A 22,350-nucleotide genomic window follows, 5' to 3' on the forward strand; every position below is an offset into this window, starting at 1 on the left:
TGGAACAAAAACTGCCTGATGTAACGGACTTACATAAAGATTGGGTTTATGGTCATTTTCAAAGTGGGAACCAGGAGCAGGACTCATGACAGATGTATGGATGAACCCAGAGCTGATCCTGGTCCATGGGCAGAATGACTAGTAAGCACTGGTTTTACATACTGGGAAAGCTGCACATCTAAAAGCTGTCAGAACACATCAGCATTTATATGTGAAAGGACTTCTTTGATACCCATCTTATTATTTCTAACAAAGCTGAGACCAGAAATTATACTGAAGTGTAAGTTTAATTTTGCTCTGATGAGGAACTAATGTGTTCATCTGGAAGCTTCACTTTCAGAATGAGATGATGGAAATAAATCAAATCATTGTGGATTTATTGAGTAAGCCTAGCTATAGTTTCTGATGGAAACTGGAAAACCCTTTAATATTCTGATGACATGAAAGTCTGAAAAAGAAAAAATCAAGACAGCTGCTGAGAATATGGAAAAAAGAAAATTTCTATTGTTTCAAATCAAACTGATGATCTCAGGAAATAAAACACCTTAAACATGGATGAGGACTGAAAACATTTATTGGGTAAGACTCCATTTCACAGGCAGTTAATATGTTGGTTTTAATGTCTGTCTTTTTTACAATAACAGATCCCCTGGGAAAGAAAACTGCAAATGTTTGCTTCTGATTTATGGAACAAAGAGGAAGAAAGATCACAAACCGATTTGTTAAAAATGGTCACTCTCTGTTATACCGACCACAGCTTAGCTTTGTGTTATTAAAATAAATTAGTAACATATTTATCAGAAAACACACCATATGCAAGTTGCATCAAGTTACATCTTTTAACAGCAAGATCTCAGTGCAAATTATCTGTAGCTGTAAAGATCTTCGTCTGTACCAAGAAAAAAATAAAACGGACACAAAATTAGACTAAATTGCAATTAAGTCCCCAAATAAGGTTTCATCTAGTTTTCCTAAACAGATTTGGATTGAAAGTAAAGACTAAACATTAGTCCAGATCTATGACCAGGCTTCAACATAATTCACATTTTTCTGTGACAGCTTGATTTACAGTACTATACATATCTATTCCTCAAGCAGCAATGAGTTAAATAAACGAAAAATAAAACATTCACTCAAGTATCTAAGCCAAGGATGCTGTTCATTAAATAACCAACTGTAGTAATACAGAAAAAAAAACCAACAGGTGGTGGAAGATCAGTCTGCTGCAGTAACCAAGAAAGATTAGAAAATAAAAACATGTGGGAAGATGAGACAGGGACAGGTAGAGGTTTGTCTTTCCTCCAGAACCAGAACAGCACATCTCTACAACAATCAAAACAAAAACAAAAACACTGGACTGAAAGCTCAGTTCCTAATGCAGAAGCCATTGGAGTCGCATTATAGAGGACAACATGACGGTCGCACTATAGAGGACAACATGATGGTCGGACGATTGAGGACAACATGACGGTTGCACTATAGAGGACAACATGATGGTCGGACGATTGAGGACAACATGACGGTCGCACTATAGAGGACAACATGATGGTCGGACGATTGAGGACAACATGACGGTTGCACTATAGAGGACAACATGATGGTCGGACGATTGAGGACAACATGACGGTTGCACTATAGAGGACAACATGACGGTCACATTATAGAGGACAACAGGATGGTCAGTTTGTAGAGGACAACATGATGGTACGGTTATAGAGGACAACATGACGGTCAGGTTATAGAGGACAACATGACTGTCAGGTTATAGAGGACATGATGGTTGGACTATAGAGGACAACATGATGGTCGGACTATAGAGGACAACAGGATGGTCGGACTATAGAGGACAACATGACGGTCAGGTTATTGAGGACAACAGGATGGTCAGTTTGTAGAGGACAACATGATGGTCCAGTTATAGAGGACAACATGGCGGTGGGGCTATAGAGGACAACATGACGGTCGTACTATAGAGGACAACTTAAAGGTCAGACTATAGAGGACCGTCTTGTTGTTGGACTATAGATGACAAATTGACAGGGGCTGCAAATAATAGCAGATGATATGGCAGGAGGACATGAAAATGAGGTTCCTTTCAGCAACCTGTCATTCCTACCAGCTATCTGCTCATTCTCCATTAGCCGTGTCCTTACCTGAATCAGAACCGATCCAAACCCAGACAAATAGAGTTCCAGGGTTCTGAATTGTTATATTTCAATTAACCAGTAACTGTTCTAGGTTACTATTCCCTTGTTGAACTACCTGACCTTTTTGATGCCATCCAATAGTCCATGTGTGAATGGTTGTAGCAGACCAACAACGACTTCAACGACTCTGCATTACCAAGGGATGGACGTGTTTTTTTCAGTTTCTAAGCCTTTACAACTCTATAAAGCTTCCAGATTTACTCAACTCTAATCTAGGAATTTTGAATTGAAAAAGCTTCCTAGATGGGAAGCGAAACATTTTTAAACTTGGAAACAAGTCCAGTGGTTTGTTTTTTTACTCTTTTAACATTTTTGGAAGTTACAGCATTAATTATATGCAACCTGTACCTTTAAAAAGGGTTAGAAGACATTTCAGTTTTAATGAAGTTTATTATTTCTCAGGAGTGTCTACTCTAAGGACTGCCACTGAGGTTAGTCCCAGATTAGAGGAACATGCTATCAATCCTTGCCTGATCTTCTGCCTGCATAGAGGAACCTTGACAGTTGGACAGACATGGAAGGAGTGGCCAAGGCTTACACATCCAGGTCATCTGGCCTCGCTCTGCTCATCCTGCTACTAGCCCGGCTACAAGGCCGGGCATCAATGAGAGCCAGAGGCTGCAGGTCATGTCCAGCTGATGAGGGGAGTTTCTTTTGCTCATGTGTATCTTCAGGAAAGTCAAAGGCTTGAACATGGGAGTTTGAAATCGTGCTCCCTGCACCATTTTGGCCCAAACGGTTCTGCTCCGTAGAGTAATTTGCCCAGTTCTGCTCATTGGCCTGTTTGTTATAATTTCTGCATGACCCGGTTCCTCGCTCCCCGGTGGCCAGCTTGTAACCTGGGGGGGACAATGGTGAGAGGGGAGCAGTTGGGGAAGAGCAGCCGTTGTAGTAAGCATACTTGGATGTGGACAGCTCTTTAGGGGTGGGGCTCAGAGTCCCTCCACTGGCGTAGAGGGTGGGTGGTTGCTTTCCCTTTACACGGTCTTTAATTCTCTTAAAGAATACGTAGAAAAGCTCAATGATGTTAAGCAACAGAGAAACCAGAGAGACAACCAGCATGAAAATGATGAAGACGGTCTTCTCAGTTGGACGAGACAGGAAGCAGTCCACCCTGTGTGGGCATGGTGACCTCTCACACGTGTAGACTGCAGACAATGTGAAGCCGTACATGTACCACTGGATCACCAGGAAACCAACCTCAAACAAGGACTTGAAAAAGATGCTAACAATGTAGGTTCTCAGTAAGGCCCCCTTCATCTTCACTTTGCCATGCTCCGCTATGCCATATTTCATCTTCTTCATCTCTATTCTCTTCAGCGGGATGTCAACATCACCACCATCGTTTTGCACTGCTTTCAGTTCCTCCTCCTTTCTGTTAAGTTTCTGTTCCTTTCTGTGGAGGTAAAAAACATGAGCCAGGTACAGGAGCGTGGGTGTGGAGACAAAAATTATCTGGAGGACCCAAAAACGGACATGAGAGATGGGAAAGGATTTGTCATAGCAGACATTTTCACACCCAGGCTGCTGGGTGTTACATTTAAAGGCAGACTGTTCATCTCCCCACGCTGATTCCACTGCAGTACCCAACACCAGGATCCTGAAGATGAAGAGAACCGACAGCCAGACCTTCCCCCCAGCAGTAGAGTAGGCCTGAACCTTGTCCAGAAGACGACCCAAAGCACTCCAGTCACCCATTCTTCAGGAGTGGGAGCTGTAAGAGAAATCACAAGGTTAATATCTAAACACAGAGATAGAGGAGATACTGGTGCTTAAATGATAAGTGTTTGTAAAGAACAGTTTTAGCTTTTGTAATTTTAATTGTTTGAAACTTTAATTTGATTAAACTAAACTAAAAGAAAATAATTGAACAAATGAAAGGTCTGATGAAACAATGCATCGAATATCCCAGAGAAACTGGAAGTTAGTGAGGAACACTTGAGGCAATGATACATAACCTGTACTTATATAGTGCTTTTTCAAGTCAGGGGACTTGACCAAAGTGTTTTACACTACATTCAGTCATTCATCCATTCACACACACACTCAAACACTGATGGTGGCAATCTACCTTGAAGCCACAGCTTCCCTAGGACTCACTGATTGCAGCGAGGCTGCCGCACATTGGCCCTCTGACCAAAATCAGTAGGCAATGCAGGTGACGTGTCTTCAACAAGAACACAACAACAATGAAAGCCAGAGCTCGAACCAACAACCCTCCGATTGCAGGGCAAACTCCTGCACCCGACGCCACTGTTGCTGACAATGGGAAAAACTATTCTCTGGACCAGGAGACACTAGAAAACAGTGGAAAAGACTTGTCTCTGGACCAGGATACAGTGACAAACACTGGTCTTTAGACAAGGACACTGTTCCCTTAACTGGGAGATGGCGTCTTTGGACAGGGAGACATGGGGAGACACTGGTATCTTTGTCCAAACACTGGAGTTTGCCTGTGTCTCCTGGTCCAGACAATAGTGTGTCTCACAGTCCAGAGCCCAGTGTTTACCCCTATTTCCCAGTGTCTAATTGTCCAAAGACCAGTGTTTCTAACTATCTCCTTGTCCATAGACCAGTGTTTCACACTGTCTTCTTGTGTCTCCAGGTCCAGACACTAGTTTTCCCCAGTGTTTCCCAGTATTTCCTGGTCCTGAGGCCAGTGTTTCCCACTGTCTTCTGGTCCAGAAACATGTACTTCCCACTGTCTCCCAGTGTCTCCTGGTCCAGTGACCATTGTTTCCAACTATCGCCTGGTCCTGAGGCAAGTGTTTCCCAGTATCTCCGGGTCCTTAGGCTAGTGTCTTCCACTGTCTCCAGAGAACAGTGTTTCACACTGTCTGCTGGTCCAGAGTCCAGTATTTCTCACCATCTTCAGGTCTCCACTAGTCTCTGGACAGAGAGACAGTGGGAAGCACTGGTTTCTGGACCGGGAGACAGTGGGAAATACTGGTCTCTGGACTGGTAGACAGTGGGAAATACCGGTCTCTGGACAAGGAGACAGTGGGAAACAATGGTCTCTGGACTGGAACACAGTGGGAAATACCGGTCTCTGGACAAGGAGACAGTGGGAAACAATGGTCTCTGGACTGGGACACAGGGGGAAATACCGGTCTCTGGACGAGGAGACAGTGGGAAATACTGGTCTCTGGACTGGGAGACAGTGGGAAATACTGGTCTCTGGACAGGGAGACAGTGGGAAACAATGGTCTCTGGACTGAAAGACAGTTGGAAATACTGGTGTCCGGACTAAGAGACAGAGGGAAACAATGGTCTCTGGACTGGGAGACAGTGGGAAACAATGGTCTCTGGACCGGGAGACAGCAGGCAGTACTGGGAGGACTGGCAGACAGTGGGAAATACTGGTCTCTGGACTGGTAGACAGTAGGAAATACCGGTCTCTGGACAAGGAGACAGTGGGAAACAATGGTCTCTGGACTGGGAGACAGTGGGAAATACCGGTCTCTGGACAAGGAGACAGTGGGAAACAATGGTCTCTGGACTGGGAGACAGTGGGAAATACCGGTCTCTGGACAAGGAGACAGTGGGAAACAATGGTCTCTGGACTGGGAGACAGTTGGAAATACCGGTGTCCGGACTAAGAGACAGAGGGAAACAATGGTCTCTGGACTGGGAGACAGTGGGAAACAATGGTCTCTTGACTGAAAGACAGTTGGAAATACTGGTGTCCGGACTAAGAGACAGAGGGAAATAGGGCTGGGCGATAAACTGGATTTTTACTATTTCCGTAATTCACCTCGATAACCGGCGACAATTTTCCCATATCGGTTAAACAAATTAATTTAATTGTGCCGTTTTTCCTGTGTGGCTGGCTGCTATTGCCTTCCCCTTTAAGACACAGCAGCGTCTGTCTAATCACATGAAGCCACCAATCCAGTCAGACGCTTAAACAAAGAGAATGGTGGATGAGCCGAGTGGAGAAGGGTCTAAACACGGCTTTAAACAAAATTACATCAGTTAATCCTGTGGAGCCGAACGAGAGCAGAAAGGACGCTGAGGGTGAAGAGAAGAAATCGAGAGTGCGTTGTCAGAGTTGAGCGGACGGGCTTTGAGTGAGGGTGTGTGAGTTTAAACGATTTACATTGTTCCCCATGCACCAAACTTCGGTGGCACCAAAATGACACCATAGATGTTGAGCAGGAGAACACGAAATGCAAAGTTTGACCGAAAAAGGCTCCATGTGTACAAGGCTCCTTTACCTTTGCACAAAAATGAAACATTTTTTCCTGTTCAATGAGAAATGGTTGAATGTTTAAACTGAATGGGTAAAAGACTAATATTTAATTCAAAGTAATATCTAATGTGAGTTATTCAATAAATAAATTTTAAGTAAATCAGCTGCATTTCCTGTCCCTGCCTTTATTTCTGATAGAGGAGCCAGAACATTTATTGTGCGTTTATCGTTATCGAGATTCAACTGCCCAATTCATCGCAGTATTGATTTGAGGTCGAATCACCCGGCCCTAGTGTGAAAAACTGGTCTCTGGCCACTCCTCCTGGACTCCATGTTAGAGCAAAAGCACATTGAACATTTAAAAATGCTTCAAGGAGCAGGGTTTTTTTCTTTAAAATAAAAAGTGCCTCCTCTGACACCCATCACACTTCACCAAGCAAATGTACACCCCAATAAATCCTGTACCCAAACATCGAAATGGACTCTGTTTGAAAAGAAGGTTACAACAGTGTTTACCTAAAAGTGAAAATTATCAGAGAAAAAAAAAAACAAAAAACTAAAATATCAGCCTCTGAAAACAGATAAGGTGATGCAGAGAGTAAATTATGTCAGGAGCACTGCCTTTACTGTTAAGATCCAGAAACTTTCTGAAACTGGAAAGTTACAGAAGCAGTCTGATTCAATTAAAACCATCCAGACCCATTCTCTGAATAAAATTACTATTCCGCCTTTATCACAATCATCTACCTAATCCTACGGTTATTGGTGGATTTTTTTCTCATGCAGTCATGTGAGAGATTTTAATATGTGGGCCAAAGTTGAACTTTCAGGCCTCTGATTTATGGGCAGAAAGCTGCAAAATGAAATTAAAAGTCATCTAAAGCCTAAAGTTTGATGTGTTTTATTTTAGCAGAACTCCACAATAATTAAATGTGGAGGAGACGCTGTGAGGCGTCTGTCCCCGGCAGGGCAGGGCCCCTAAATTACTCACAGTGTGAAGGCAATAAATCAGCTTCCTGCTTACGAACCACTTCCACATATCTGGTGGATTTCTATGGAGGAATGGTTTCCATCCTGTTATCAAGCTTTCATCGCTGGACAAAAAGAAAACCTGTCTGAAGTTATGAAGAGCCCGATCCTCAGCAGCAAGCTTTCACACTGCATCATATTAATGACAGCAGCTTCATGTTGAACAGAACATATGAAACCCCTTAAAAAGGTCTGTTTAAAAGGAACAAACATCTGTTTCAGGCTTTGATGAGTCCACCTTCTCCATGAAGGTCTGCAGGCATTCAGACCGAGTTCCTCCAGGAGGCAGCAGGCTGGTCCTCATAAACTCCCACTTAGTGGACCTTCAGTCCTAATGAGGAGCTGAGGACAATAAGGGCTCTCATTGAAGAGGAACCCTCCCGCCACTTTCTACATGATTGCTTCTGTCAGAACAAAGGAGCAGAAGAGCAGAGCACTGGCCGGGCTGGAGGGGCCAAACTTCTGCTGCACATCAGAACCACAACAGCCTTTGGTTCCTGGACAAATACATCCTTCTATACATGACAAGAAAAACCTTTAGAGAGAAGAAATCCAGACCCACTTTGGTTCTGGTTCTGGTTCAAAACGCTCTAAACTTTGACCCATGAAGAAAAGTCAAAAATAAAAAGAAAGTGTGTGATGTCAGATAGGAGCCCATCTGTTGTTCTAGCAGAACTTACCTGCAGGGTTACAGAAGCCAGCCCAGCGGGACTTTGATGGTTAAACTTCCTTCCAAGTTCAGCAATCGAAGGGAAAAGTGAGCAGAACTTCTCAAACTTTCCTTTAAAGAGTCCCGTCAGAGAAGTTCTAGTCACCTGATCTCTACGTCAAAGCGGAGGGGCCCAAACTCCTCCGTCCTGTCGGTGGGGGTCCAACGGAACCAGCAGCCCTCCCCTGGCCCACTTTAACGCGGCGTCGCATTCTTTCTGCCTTTAAATGATTTCAGATTACAGATTACTGGATTAATGCATGTGATCAATCTGAGGAAGATGAAAGTTTGTACAGATCAGAGGAAGTTCTGCTTCCTGGAAAGTTTAGCATCTGAGCCTAAATCCTTAAATATCCAAGTTTTGCTGCAACTTGGAAACAGTTTCCAGGCGCTGCGTCCGCTGGTGCACGGCGCCACCTGGTGGTGGTCCCTAAATATGGACACCACAGCAAAGGGGGAGGATTTAGCGTTTACAGTAGTAACCATTTAAATGGCCCCACTTTGATTGAAGGGCCCTTAATAAACAATTACTTTATTAAATAAAGTCATATTTAACATTTAATTTGGGGACTGATGGACTCAGTAATATTTCAGCACTGAATTGAGGTTTATTGGACTAACAGAAAATGTTAAGTACACATTAAAACAAAACTTGAATGGTGCACAAATGTGGGCACCCTAATCATTTTATTGATTCGAATACCGTTAACTACTTTTCATTAACTTACTGAAACACAAAACTGGTTTGGTGATTTCATTAAGATTTGAACTTCATAGCCAGGTGTATCCAGTCATGAGAAAATGTATTTAAGGAGGCCGGTTGGAAGTTGTGCTCCTGTTTGAATCTCCTCTGAAGATACATCATGGACAGTGTTGGGCACGTTACTTTGAAAAAGTAATTAGTTATAGTTATTAGTTACTTCTCCCAAAAGGTATCTGAGTTAGTAACTAAGTTACTCCTCAATAAAAGTAACTAGTTACTAGTAAAAGTAACTATTGCGTTACTTTTGAGAGTGTATGAAATTAATAACTAGGGATGTCTAATTTTGAAATCCTGTGTTTGGGTTGTTATAGATACTGCAACATGTAGCTATATCTATCTATCTATTCCATCCATCCATCAATCCATCATCCATCCATCCATCATCCATCTTTCTCCATATAGGCTAATGATCGTTCACGCTCTCCGTAGTTCCCCTGTGGCGCGAGCACAGGGCGGCTGTTACGCGCCTTTAGCGAGCATGCGCGTTTCCTGTCGCTTGCGCGGTGAATTGTGCTGCCTGCGCTGTGCAGAGATGCAGGGGAAACCGTATCTGATGGGGAAACGCAGCTCAACGTAACACCAGTATTTCCATCTGGAAAACGCTGTTTTGCCGCTGGAGTCCTCCTCACTCTCCATCCTCCCCTCTCTCATGACAAGGCCCCCACGAGTCCTATCATGAAAACAGGTTAATTGTGCGACCTGAGTAACATGCAGTAACGTGGTGTCGGCAATTGTAACTGCGTTATAGTTACAGAAAGAGTAATAATTTTGATTACTCGTTACTAAAAAAAAGGTACCTTCAACGCCGTTACTCCCATCACTGATCATGAGCGCCTCAAAACAACTCTCCCATGATCTGAAAACAAAGATTGTTCAACATAGTTGTTCACGGGAAGAATCCAAAAAGAGTCTCAGAGATTTAAACTGTTAGTTTCCACTGTGAGGAACATAGGAAGGAAATGGAAGACCAAGAGGCAGACCAAGAAACATAACAGAGGCAGAGAAGAAGAATGGTGAGAATGGTCAAGGAAAACTCACAGACCACCTCCAACCTACAGACCACCTCTAACATACAGACCACCTCCAACCTACAGACAACCTCCAACCTACAGACAACCTCCAACCCACAGACCACCTCCAACCCACAGACCACCTCCAACCTACAGACAACCTCCAACCCACAGACCACCTCCAACCTACAGACAACCTCCAACCCACAGACCACCTCCAACCTACAGACAACCTCCAACCCACAGACCACCTCCAACCCACAGACCACCTCCAACCTACAGACAACCTCCAACCCACAGACCACCTCCAACCCACAGACCACCTCCAACCTACAGACAACCTCCAACCCACAGACCACCTCCAACCCACAGACCACCTCCAACCCACAGACAACCTCCAACCTACAGACCACCTCCAACCCACAGACAACCTCCAACCTACAGACCACCTCCAACCCACAGACAACCTCCAACCCACAGACAACCTCCAACCTACAGACCACCTCCAACCCACAGACAACCTCCAACCCACAGACCACCTCCAACCCACAGACCACCTCCAACCTACAGACAACCTCCAACCCACAGACCACCTCCAACCCACAGACCACCTCCAACCCACAGACCACCTCCAACCTACAGACAATCTCCAACCCACAGACCACCTCCAACCTACAGACCACCTCCAACCCACAGACAACCTCCAACCCACAGACCACCTCCAACCCACAGACCACCTCCAACCTACAGACAACCTCCAACCCACAGACCACCTCCAACCTACAGACAACCTCCAACCCACAGACCACCTCCAACCCACAGACCACCTCCAACCTACAGACCACCTCCAACCTACAGACCACCTCCAAACCACAGGCCACCCCCAAACCACAGACCACTTCCAAAGACCTGCAGCATCATCTAGCTGCAGATGGTGTCACTGTGCATCGTTCAACAATAAAACGCACTTTGCACCAGGAGAAGCTGGATGTGAGAGAAATGCAACAGAAAGCTTTTCTGCAAGAACGTCACAAACAGAATCGCTTGAGATTTGCAAAAGCACATTTGGACAAACCAGCTTCATTCTGGAATAAAGTCCTGTGGACTGATCAAACAAAGATTGAGTTTTAGTCATAAAAAAGGTGTTATGAATGGTGGCAAAAAAACACAGCGTTCCAAGAAAAACACTTTCTACCTACTGTAGAATATGGTGGAGGATCCATCATGCTTTGGGGCTGCGTTAAAGTTGTTAAAGTTGAGGGTCGCATGGATTCCACTCAATATTAGCAGATTATTGAGAATAATGTTCAAGAATCAGTTAGGAAGTTGAATTTATGCCGGGTATGAATATTTCATTAAGAAAATTGTCCAAATCTACTCAGGCATTCATGCAGAGGAATGGCCATCCTAATCCCCACACCTCCCCCACATATCATTGAACATCTGTGGGATGATGTGGAGCAGGCTGTCCATGCTCAGCCACCATCAAACCTATCTGAACTGGAATTGCTTTGCCATGAAGAATGGTCAAAAATCCCTTCATCTAGGATCCAGGAACTCATTCAAAGCAGCAGGAAGCCACTAGAGGCTGTTGGTTTTGCAAAAGGAGGATCTACTAAATATCAATGTATCTTTTTTGCTGAGGTGCCCATTTTTTTTCACCTGTTGCACATTTGCAAATTTTCAATTAGTCCAATAAACCTCAATTCAGTACTAAAATAATCAGTATTAGTCCATCAGTCATTAGATATATCGAGCTGAAATAGCTGTTGCAAACACCCAAATATTATAAATAAAAAAAATTAAGATTAATAGGGGTGCTCAAACTTTTTCATATGACTGTATCAGTCGTTGTACCTGGGGTGATTCTAGGACTGGAGGTTTAGGGGGGCTAAGCACCCAGAGAACTGTCTGGCTAGACAAGATTAATTTCACTGTTACACACATGTTCTAAACTTGTTCAGTGCGTTTTGCTACTGACTGACTCCATCATTCACTAATGCATTGGATCTGAGACATGAGCCAAAAACACAACAAGCAAAGCAAAAAGCAGCATTGTTTAAAAGAAAAATCCAACCATTAAAGCTTTTAAATCCACTAATTTCATAGAAACCTTTGAATCAGTTTTCGTGAAATTAGTTTTCTGTTTTTGTGCCAAAATTACTTCCATGATAAATGTAAAATAATCTATTAAATGAATGTTTTTCTTTGCCAGTTTAACAACTACTGCTATTCTGTCTGTTTTCCTACATGCTTTTTCCTGACCTTTCACTTTGCACTCACCTAGCTCCTCCGCTCCCCCCTTACGCCTCTCCCTCTAAGGACAGGCAATCAGAAAACGGAAAAAAGAATACAAAAAACAGGAAACAGGAACAAAATATAATTATTTACTACTGATTCAGTGAACTGAAATATTGATATTAATTTGCGGTTTTAAAGATAATCCAAAAAAACGTCTCAGAGACATTAGAGCACCTCGCTGGTAAACATTTCACCAACAGACACAGAAATCTGACTGAGCATTTCAGAAACACCTGAATGCAGCAGTTTCCTCACAGCGTTGCTCAACATTTTAGTTGAGGAGCTCCATCAGAGTTGTTTTTTTGTTTATTATTATTTCTGATTAACCGGAACATAATTGAAGGGGTTAAATAACCAAATGCTGTATAGTTTTTATAATGTCAGTCTTGTTTTTTTTTTGGTTTGTTTTTTTATTCTATAAAGAGCATACAGGGCTGCTTCAGCAGCCCCAAAAATAGGCTAAAAAGGCCTATACTTTGTACTAAAATATTCTTTCTGTTATGATTGGTGGACATTAAGATCTAAAAAGAAGCATCAAATCCTGGTCAGACTGTAATTCAGGAAGTATATTCCAGAGGGGATCACTGCAGTGGCTGGAAGTTGGGAGTTGAAGGGAAGTGGGCTGCCATTCGGCTTTTTGCCATTCGGCATTTTGAATGGCTGCTACTGTGAATGTTTGGCAATGACCCAGTCACACATTAACTAGCTTTCTGAATTATTTAATCTAAAGTCTCACTTTAAAAACTGATCGAGAAATAAATAAATGTTTCTCAAAATAATATTTGCCATTCAATTTGATTTAGTTTTTTTCAGTTTTTGTCTGAATCTTAGTAGGGATAGAGAGGAAGGGAGGACTCAGACCCATGATGTCACATTTTGGTCAAATAAGGAAGATTTCAATGTGAAAAGTCAAACAGTTCAGCCCAGTAATAAAGAATGAAGTCTGGACACTTCAGATCCCTTGATTGCAAATTAAATGGAGTAATGGTGACCAAATGATTCCCTTCTGTTATTATCTTAATGAATGTGGAAAGGTCCGGATTTTGAAATAGATACAGTATTTAGCTCAAAATGCTGTCCCTTCCACTAGTTGATACTGGATCAGTTGTTCTATTATCTCACTAACTACAGCTTCACTAACGGCCATATTGGGATCTGCTCTAGTTTTGGTAGAATCTTGGATCTGCACATGTTCAGAAAGGTCCAAACAGACAGCAGCAAACCATTTGAAAACAAACCATGCAAAGAGCAGTGTTGCCAACTTAGCGCTTTATTCGCTATATTTAGCCACTTTTCAGACCCCTCTAGAACTTTGATTTCTAAAAAGCTCCTAGCCCCAAATCTAGAGACTTTTTTCTGATACTGGAGACTTTGGAGACAACATCTAAAAGCAGCGAACTCTGCTCTCCAGAGCGAGTAGATTGGTAACCCCGCCTCCTGCTCTCCTCTATCTTGTCTGCTGTCATGATTCATGCAGCTATTATTTCATCCAAATGAAAAATGGAGAACAGAGAAGCAGATCATGGCTTGTCTACAGTGAAAAGAAGGACTGGGTTATTTACTTTGGCCTTTTTGGAAACACAGGAAGGAGCAATCAGCTAAGTGAGCTTAGTGCTTGGAAAAAATCTTTCATTCCTTTAGAGACAGCATGAAAAGTCAGCTGAGTACAAAACATAGAGAGGAAAACAAGAAGAGAGGGACACAACCTAGAACAGATAATGGATGTCTATTCTATTAACATTTCTCTATCTGGATAATGGGTCTGTTTTATGTGTTGTCTTCTCAATTCAGAGGGGCCCCCTGCCTGTCTTTGCCTAGGGCCCCACATTTCCTAAATACGCCCCTGACCTGAGCACAGCGCTGATCACAAATGGAATTAAAAAGGATCATATTTTCATCATTTTATTGTCCTTTAATTTCCAGGAACAAACAAATCAATAATCTAATGTTTTTTTTGACACAGTCCAGGATCAAAGATGGAGAAATGCTGACATAGGTTCTGGTATCTCCTGCAGATCAGGTGTTCTTTTCCTTTCTGGAGGGTTGATAGTGTTGATCAATGACTCTGCGGCGGCTGTCAGACGGCAGAGGGAGCATCGGGAACCCTTCACAGTGGCTGTTGATAGCTTCCGCTGGTAATTCAGGCAGGCATGCTGAGGTGAGAGGATGCTGTCTGCCTACTCGCTGCTTCCTCTTCATTCTTCTCCTCTTACACACCAGGTAGATCATCTCAATTATATTAAGAAGCACAGAAATCCCAGAAACTACCAGCATAAAGATGACAAAGATTGTCTTCTCAGTTGGTCGAGAGATGTAACACTGGGCACCAGAGAAACCAGCACAAGGTGGAGAGATTTCACAGTGGAAGTAGGACACCATGAATACAGAACCAAGGATGTAGAACTGGGCCACACTAAAGCCCACCTCCAGGAGGATCTTGAAGACTAGCTGGCTCATGTAGGTGCAGAAGAGGATGCCTGTTATCCTCACCTTCCCTCTGACATCTGTGAACTTTGCTTTCTTCAGCTTCCCATCATGCTTTGCCTGGTCCATCATTCTTTTCTCCTTGTGAACCACGTGGACAGCGTGGCCCAGGTAGACCAGGGTGGGCGTGGACACTAAGACGATCTGCAGGACCCAGTAGTGAATGTAGGATATTGGGAACTTCCAGTTGTAGCAGCTGTGTTCACATCCTGGCTCCAGGGTGTCGCAGTAGAACTCGCTGACTTCATCCTCCCAGACGTTATCTGCAGCAGCCCCCAGCACAAAGATCCTGAAGATGAAGAGGACACTCATCCAGATCTTCCCGACCACTGTGGAATGGGCCTGGACTTTGTCCATCAGCAAAGACAGGTACGACCAGTCCCCCATGGTACCGACCTTAATGTGTTAGCTGGGAGAGAAATGCAGAGGCATTAAACAAACAGCAGGAGGACGAGGAGAAAATAACAGAACTACATCTCCTGGTCTGAACCTCTTCAGGATGGTCGGTACCTGAAAAGAAAATGGTCAGAGGCAGATTCATCTAGTTCTGATCTAGAGCTCAGCTATCAACCTGTGGATCACAAACTAACAGATATTTCATTTTCACACACAGGCTGTTCAGAAGGAGGTACTTCAGAGACCCGACCTCCCGGAACAACTCAGTTCAACCTCCTACATGTTATACCTACAATGCAGCGATAGAGTTGATTCCTTCCCGCTATCATTGCAACCCAACCCCCTTTACAGGAGAACAGAAGACCTCGCCTGTTCAGCCAGGCCAACTATTCCCTCTAATGACCCCCCTTTCAGAGACATAGACAGGTAATGCAGGCTAACTAAGAAGCCCAACGACCCCCATTCCTAAGGGATGGACCCGTTCATCTGTTTCTATTTGCATGTTTTCTAAACCAAAACAAGCCTTTGTTGGGCTGCTGGATAAAACCTGGAACTCAACGCTATTTCTGACATTTTGAATTGAAAAAGCTTCCTGGATGGAAGAGAAACGTCTTCAAACTTGGAAACAAAGTCCAGTGGATTGTTTTTTAACAAAGTACAAACTGTGTTTTTGTTCCCACAAGAAATACTCATTTGTAAACACGAAATATTAACTTGTTTCCATGAAATAACAGTTTGTTACCACAACTGTTATCTTCCTCAGTTAGTATTTTGTGGGAACAGATTAGTATTTTCTTTTTTGTCTCCCATGTCAGTTCTGGGGCTCTGTAGATTGCAGCAGAGAGGAATAATATCCAAATCTTAATGCTTTGGTTTTTGTTTTTGTTTCATTTTGCTGGGCAGCTACAGCAGGTGTTTCTTTTTTGGGTAGAAATGTTCAGCTTTAAATAACAGTTGTTTCTAGATTGTGAGAAAAGGATACTTCTAAAATAAAGTCTTGAAAGCTGTTGAATATTTGTTACTGAAGCACCTTTGTGATTCTCCTTTCTTCTTTTCTTACTGCTTGCTGCTCATTATGTGTTTTTTTATATTTAAAGTGGTAATGAAATTTTGAATTAAAAGAGAACTGTTCTTTGTTTTTCTATACTATTTTATAAAGTGAAATTAGAAAAAAACACTAAAAACAAATGAACCAATCATATACAGATTATGTTGCAATCTAATTTGTATTTAAATGTTTTACTGTCAAAGAGTTACAGAAATGTATACTGCATCACCAGCTAGAACATAAATCTGATGTTATTATCAGCACATTAAATGGACATTATTAGCATTATCAGATCCATAGAACGGCTTCAGGCTCAGTAGGTTGTTCACCAATTGAATGCTAACATTAAGGTCATTCCTTTTTGGCCCGACAAATTAACGACGGAAAAAAAAAACTGGACATAATTTATTGTCGTTATGATGTCTTTCATGTGGCTCACATCAAACAAAAATCTAATATCCTGTCAACTGAGTTGTTTTAAACACCACATTAAATCTGTGTGACTGAAACATTTGGATTTCATTCAAGGTAAATCTAAATATTTAGTTTGCTACCTAAATAAACTAAATATTTAATTAACAACTTAATACTGGATTTGCAAACTAAATATTTATTTAACAAACTAAGTATTTAGTTTGGAAAATAAATATTTAGTTAAAATAATAAATATTTAGTTTGGAAAATAACTATTTAGTTAAAATAATAAATAATCAGTTTGGAAAATAAATATTTTGTTCAAATAAAATATTTAGTTTGGAAAATAAATATTTAGTTAAAATAATAAATATTTAGTTTGGCAAATAACTATTTTGTTCAAATAAAATATTTAGTTTGGAAAATAAATATTTAGTTAAAATAATAAATATTTAGTTTGGAAAATAAATATTTTGTTCAAATAAAATATTTAGTTTGGAAAATAAATATTTAGTTAAAATAATAAATATTTAGTTTGGAAAATAACTATTTAGTTAAAATAATAAATAATCAGTTTGGAAAATAAATATTTTGTTCAAATAAAATATTTAGTTTGGAAAATAACTATTTAGTTAAAATAATAAATATTTAGTTTGGAAAATAACTATTTTGTTCAAATAAAATATTTAGTTTGGAAAATAAATATTTAGTTAAAATAATAAATATTTAGTTTGGAAAATAAATATTTAGTTAAAATAATAAATATTTAGTTTGGAAAATAAATATTTTGTTCAACTAAAATATTTAGTTTGGAAAATAAATATTTAGTTCAAATAATAAATATTTAGTTTGGAAAATAAATATTTAGTTAAAATAATAAATAATCAGTTTGGAAAATAATATTTTTGTTCAAATAAAATATTTAGTTTGGAAAATAAATATTTAGTTAAAATAATAAATATTTAGTTTGGAAAATAACTATTTAGTTAAAATAATAAATATTTAGTTAAAATAATAAATAATCAGTTTGGAAAATAATATTTTTGTTCAAATAAAATATTTAGTTTGGAAAATAAATATTTAGTTAAAATAATAAATATTTAGTTTGGAAAATAAATACAAATTTTAACAGACAATTTAAATATTTAGTTTGAAACGTCGAATTTTACAAATGAATGAATGACATAGTGAAAAAATGAGTTGCAAAAAATAAGCCCTTTATTTTTGTAAATAACCATTAATGTTGCTCCTAATTATTGAGTGTGTAACTTTGCCAATGGCGCCCCATACATGTTGCTCACATCAAACAAACTAAAGACAAAAAAATTTCACATCCTGTCAACTGAAACATGAAGACTGTATTCAAAGTAAAGCTTTAAAACCTGTTTTTTCTGCAGTCATCCTACATTTTAAATAAAGTAGATAAAAAGTAAATGTTAAATAAAACTCCTGGTTTCAGACGCAGAGGAAGTGGGTGTTGATAAGCTGCATATTGGCGGCCATTAGAGAAACCTACTAGATAGAAAAGGATGCACAGTCTGAAGCCATTCTATGGGACTGATAATGGTCACATTCAGTGAGTGATGGAAGGTCTGAGAGGTTTAATGTCTCGTTTCTTCCAGAGATCTTCCACATTACATGAACAACTTTGTTTTCTTTTTTGTGTGTGTGTTTTTCAGTGGGCCAAATCACGCATAATAAAAGTAAACTATCAGGAAATTGCTGCTGTAATCTTATTCTATTGATTCTAATAAGCCTTGTAACTTGCAATAATCCCATGTTTATAACAGGTGTAACACATCTGATGTTGTCCACAGTAGTCCTCAGTGGACCCATGGAGCTTTGTGTCCATGCACATGAAACAGAGGGAAGATTAGACGGAACCTATCAGTCTAAATAAGAAAACATTTAAGGCTTTATTAATTCAACAGCAGAAGACAGAGAGAGATGAAAATGACAGACCTTGGTAAACAACAAACACAACATTTATTTTTACTACTTTTGTGGGAAGATAAATACTTAGCCCACAGAAAAATATATTTCTGTTAACATAATGGTTTGTTACATTTGTGGGAAATAGCGTCTATATTTGTATTACGTGGCAGCTATTTTAATTGTGAGAAAATATCAGTTTGCGATTATGTTTCTAGTCTAACGCTACTCTCTCTACTGTCTACTTTTAAGGCTAGGCTTAAAACTTTCCTTTTTGATAAAGCTTATAGTTAGAGTGGCTCAGGTTATCCTGAGCTATCTCTATAGTTATGCTGCTATAGGCTTAGACTGCTGGAGGACATAGGGACCCCTATTTCATCATTCTGCTTCATTCTATCTCTATTCTCCCACTCTGCAGAATCTGTTAGTTCAATCTCTAACGTTCTGCTCTCTCTGCTTTTTCTCATAGTAGCTTCATCTGGTCTGTTCCTGTTTGGCTGTGACTCCATCCTGGAGAGAAATATCAGCTGTGCTGCTGCCATCAACACCTTTGTTTCTAGATGTTGGAGATCGGCCTATTTTTCAGTGTAGTCCTGTTTTTCTGACTGTGACTAACTGGATGTGCTCTCTTCATCCTCTGACATGGGAGCTGGCTCGGAGCTCGTCTGCCTGGCTGTGTGTTTCCTGGATGGGGCCACCTGTGTAGCTGGTTGGCAGTTGCCTTTTGTATCTATTCTTCTTTTTCTATGTCTGCTTCTGTCTCCTTGAACCCCAGTGGGCCTCAGCAGATGGCCGCTCACACTGAGCCTGGTTCTGCTGGAGGTTTCTTCCTGTTCAAAGGGAGTTTTTCCTCTCCACTGTCGCTACAAGCATGCTTAGCATGAGGGATTGCTGAAGAGTCAATGAGTCGATGCAATCAGCTGGTTTTCCTTAGATAGAAAACTTCCAATCGATCTGACTGGATGATCTGGTAAAGTGTCTTGAGATGATGTGTTGGGAGTTGGTGCTATAGAAATAAACTGAATTGAATTCTGAGACAGGGATATCCGCACTAAGGTGCAACATCATTATCAGACTTTAACTGGACCAATCCCTCCTGGTTTCATGCTGTTACCCTGGAAACAGCAGCTTCAGCATCTGGTGAGATTTAAAGATGGCTACTCAGAAGTCTATATGCTGCATCATGGAGCCTGAGATGTTCTGCAGAGAAAAAGCTGTAAACTAAGCTGAAGACATCAGATTCAGAAGGACTGGAGACTGAACCTGCTGCCAACGGGGGATCACAAAACTATTTAAGGTGTGAGAACTGATAACAGACAGAAATCTGACTTAAAAATAAAACTCAATAAAGTCAATAAATATTGAGTTTAGAGGAGAGAGACTGATTTAATAGCATTTGGACTGGAACAGAAATAAATGTGTGCAGGAGAACGTTTCCAGATGGGCTGTTACTAAGCAGAACAGGTTTGGCTTCAGCTCAGCTTTCTAGAAAATCTAGTTTAATCAGTTCTTTCATGAAGTTTAAACTTACAAGGGCAGCCAGGCTGGCCTGGACAGATTTCTGTCCTTTTTTTTATTTTTTATTTTTTTTATAAAAATAATTTGGGGTACCGTGATGTGTCGGATGCAGGAGTTTGTCCTGCAGCCGAAGGGTTAATGGTTCAACCTGTGCATGAATGATTGAAAGTAGTGTAAAGTGCTTTGGTAAAGTCTATATGATTTCAGGCCATTTACTATTTGAAAACACCTTTCTATCTGTCAATTTGGCTCTGGTTCAGCAAAGGAAGTGTTTCAAGCTTTTAGGTGACTCAGACAGACCCGACGAGAACTAATGTACCTAAGCATGTTCAGAAAAACTGTAGAAGGTCCTGGGTTTGGGGATTGCTGCTAGGAGCCTTGTAAGTTAAACCTTCAACCATGAGTTGTTGTTCAGCAGCTGGACAGCTGAAGGTAGCTCAGACCAAACGTTCCTCCAATGTAAAACAGAATGAGGAAGAGCAGCAAAAGAAGAGTCAAACTATTCAGAACCCAAGTCCAGTTGGTATTAGCATCAGATGTTCTCATCATGATGGTTTTATTAATGCAAGTAACAGACCTGATCCTCATCAAATGTTACTTAGTAAAGACCTTAATGTCTGAAATCAAACCAGTTCATTCTACCAGAATTAGAGAAAAGCATCAGCAATGAGAAGGAAGGAAACAACGGAGATGATGTCTACAATTAATCTGTCACTAAAACAACTTGTTTAACAATAAAACAACAGCTTTTATTTCTAAAAAGAATTAAATGTACTTGCCTGTGAGGGATGTGATATTGATAAAGCTTTGTTTTAAGTTGAAAGAGTGACAGATGTAAGAAAAATGGCAAAATCGGAGTGAAATAGTTTGGTCAGAGGTCATGTGACCCTAGCCTGTTCCGCCTTGTTCCTCTTCCTCAGAGCTCATTTCAATAAGCTGACACATCAGATCTCATTGCTGTAGGTTTGTTCTGCTAGTTTCATTAGTCCTGTGACTAACTCTACTGGGAACATAGAGGTCCTTCTCTATGTAATGGCTTTGAGCCGCTGCTCCATCCATCGTCGCCATTGTGTCCTTGGAAAGAATCAAGACACTTGAACCATTTCCCCTGCATTGGTGGTCTGAGAGCCCAGTGGGGCAGATTGTATGGCAGCCTTGCTCTGTCAGTGTGCCCCAGAGCAGCTGTGACTGCAATGTCTCTCCCCTCCATCATTGACTGAATATGGACTGAAGTGCTTCTGGCTCTGACCTGATAAAGCTCAATATCCACAGCTGAGAAACATCATCCAAAAGTACATTCAGTTCTTCAGTGGATGAATTAGCCGTCTCTCATTATCTTACTCCTGACCAAGCAGTGGTGAATTTTAACTATAATTTATAGCAATAATCATGATTCTGCCCTCTGTTGACTTTTTGGTTTTGTGTTTCTTTTTAGTTACACTTTTATTTCTGTCATTCTGTGTTTTCTTGGTCATTGGTTTCTGTTCTTTGTGACCCCAACTGGGCTTAAGAAGATGGATGGATGGATGGTTGGACCTCGCCTCTCACCTGTAGACAGCTGGAGATAGACACCAGCACCCCTCGCTACCCCAGCAGGGAGAATGGTGACGGAAATGGATGGATGGATTCAATTTTGTGTCATTCCAGTAGTTTTCTGGTTATGTTCCAGAGGTGTATTTTTTGGAGTTGCACTCTGTTGACCCTCGTCTGCCTGGCTGTGTGTTTCCTGGACGGGGCCGCCTGTGGAGCTGGTTGACAGTTGCCTTTTTTATCTATGCTTCTTTTTCTATGTCTGCTTCTGTCTCCTTGAACCCCAGTCAGCCTCAGCAGATGGCCGCTCACACTGAGCCTGGTTCTGCTGGAGGTTTCTTCCTGTTCAAAGGGAGTTTTTCCTCTCCACTGTTGCTACAAGCATGCTTAGTGTGAGGGATTGCTGAAGAGTCATTGAGTCAATGCAATCAGCTGGTTTTCCTTAGAAGACTGAATGATCTGGTGTTTTCTCTATAAAGTGCCTTGATTGTTGTGAATTGGCATTAGAGAAATAAACTGAATGGATGAGTGTAGCAGAAAACCTGCTGAGAGGAGCAGGAGTCTCATTAGTTACAGGAAATTCTTTGATTGCAGCAATTGCCTCTAAAGGTTGTGCAACAAAATATTACTAATTTTAGTTCAGGCTGGTTTATGAGTTTGTTGAATCATTCTATTAAAACATTTATTTATTACTTTTGTCGGATTCAAATTATTTCTCTGACAATGGTGGGTTTTTTTTCATAAAACTAAGATGAACGACAAATGTGTCCGTGTGTGTAAATACCTGAACTGCTCTTAATACACAATTGATTGAAAC

General features: G+C 40.9%; 2 protein-coding genes across 2 annotated transcripts; both read right to left on the reverse strand.

Moving 5' to 3' along the window:
• Window positions 1-556: 556 nt before the first annotated feature.
• gja1b (gap junction protein alpha 1b) lies at window positions 557-8,365 on the reverse strand. The gene is made up of 2 exons (XM_038270513.1): window positions 8,109-8,365; window positions 557-3,921 (listed from the first exon to the last, which is right to left on the reverse strand). The coding sequence occupies exon 2, from the start codon at window positions 3,903-3,905 to the stop codon at window positions 2,742-2,744; it is 1,164 nt and encodes a 387-aa protein (XP_038126441.1). The 5' UTR covers window positions 3,906-3,921; window positions 8,109-8,365; the 3' UTR covers window positions 557-2,741.
• Window positions 8,366-14,097: 5,732 nt separating this feature from the next.
• LOC119773543 (gap junction Cx32.2 protein-like) lies at window positions 14,098-20,911 on the reverse strand. Its single transcript, XM_038270532.1, has 2 exons — window positions 20,783-20,911; window positions 14,098-15,104 (listed from the first exon to the last, which is right to left on the reverse strand). Exon 2 carries the CDS (start codon window positions 15,080-15,082, stop codon window positions 14,228-14,230), a length of 855 nt encoding a protein of 284 aa, XP_038126460.1. The 5' UTR covers window positions 15,083-15,104; window positions 20,783-20,911; the 3' UTR covers window positions 14,098-14,227.
• Window positions 20,912-22,350: the final 1,439 nt, after the last annotated feature.

Source organism: Cyprinodon tularosa, unplaced genomic scaffold, assembly GCF_016077235.1.
Source record: "Cyprinodon tularosa strain WSP-4 unplaced genomic scaffold, ASM1607723v1 ctg764, whole genome shotgun sequence".
Taxonomy (NCBI): Eukaryota; Metazoa; Chordata; class Actinopteri; order Cyprinodontiformes; family Cyprinodontidae; genus Cyprinodon; species Cyprinodon tularosa.

Bases quoted from the DNA above. Each gene is read 5' to 3' on its own strand.
- gja1b (XM_038270513.1), bottom strand. From the start codon at position 3,905: ATGGGTGACTGGAGTGCTTTGGGTCGTCTTCTGGACAAGGTTCAGGCC.
- LOC119773543 (XM_038270532.1), bottom strand. From the start codon at position 15,082: ATGGGGGACTGGTCGTACCTGTCTTTGCTGATGGACAAAGTCCAGGCC.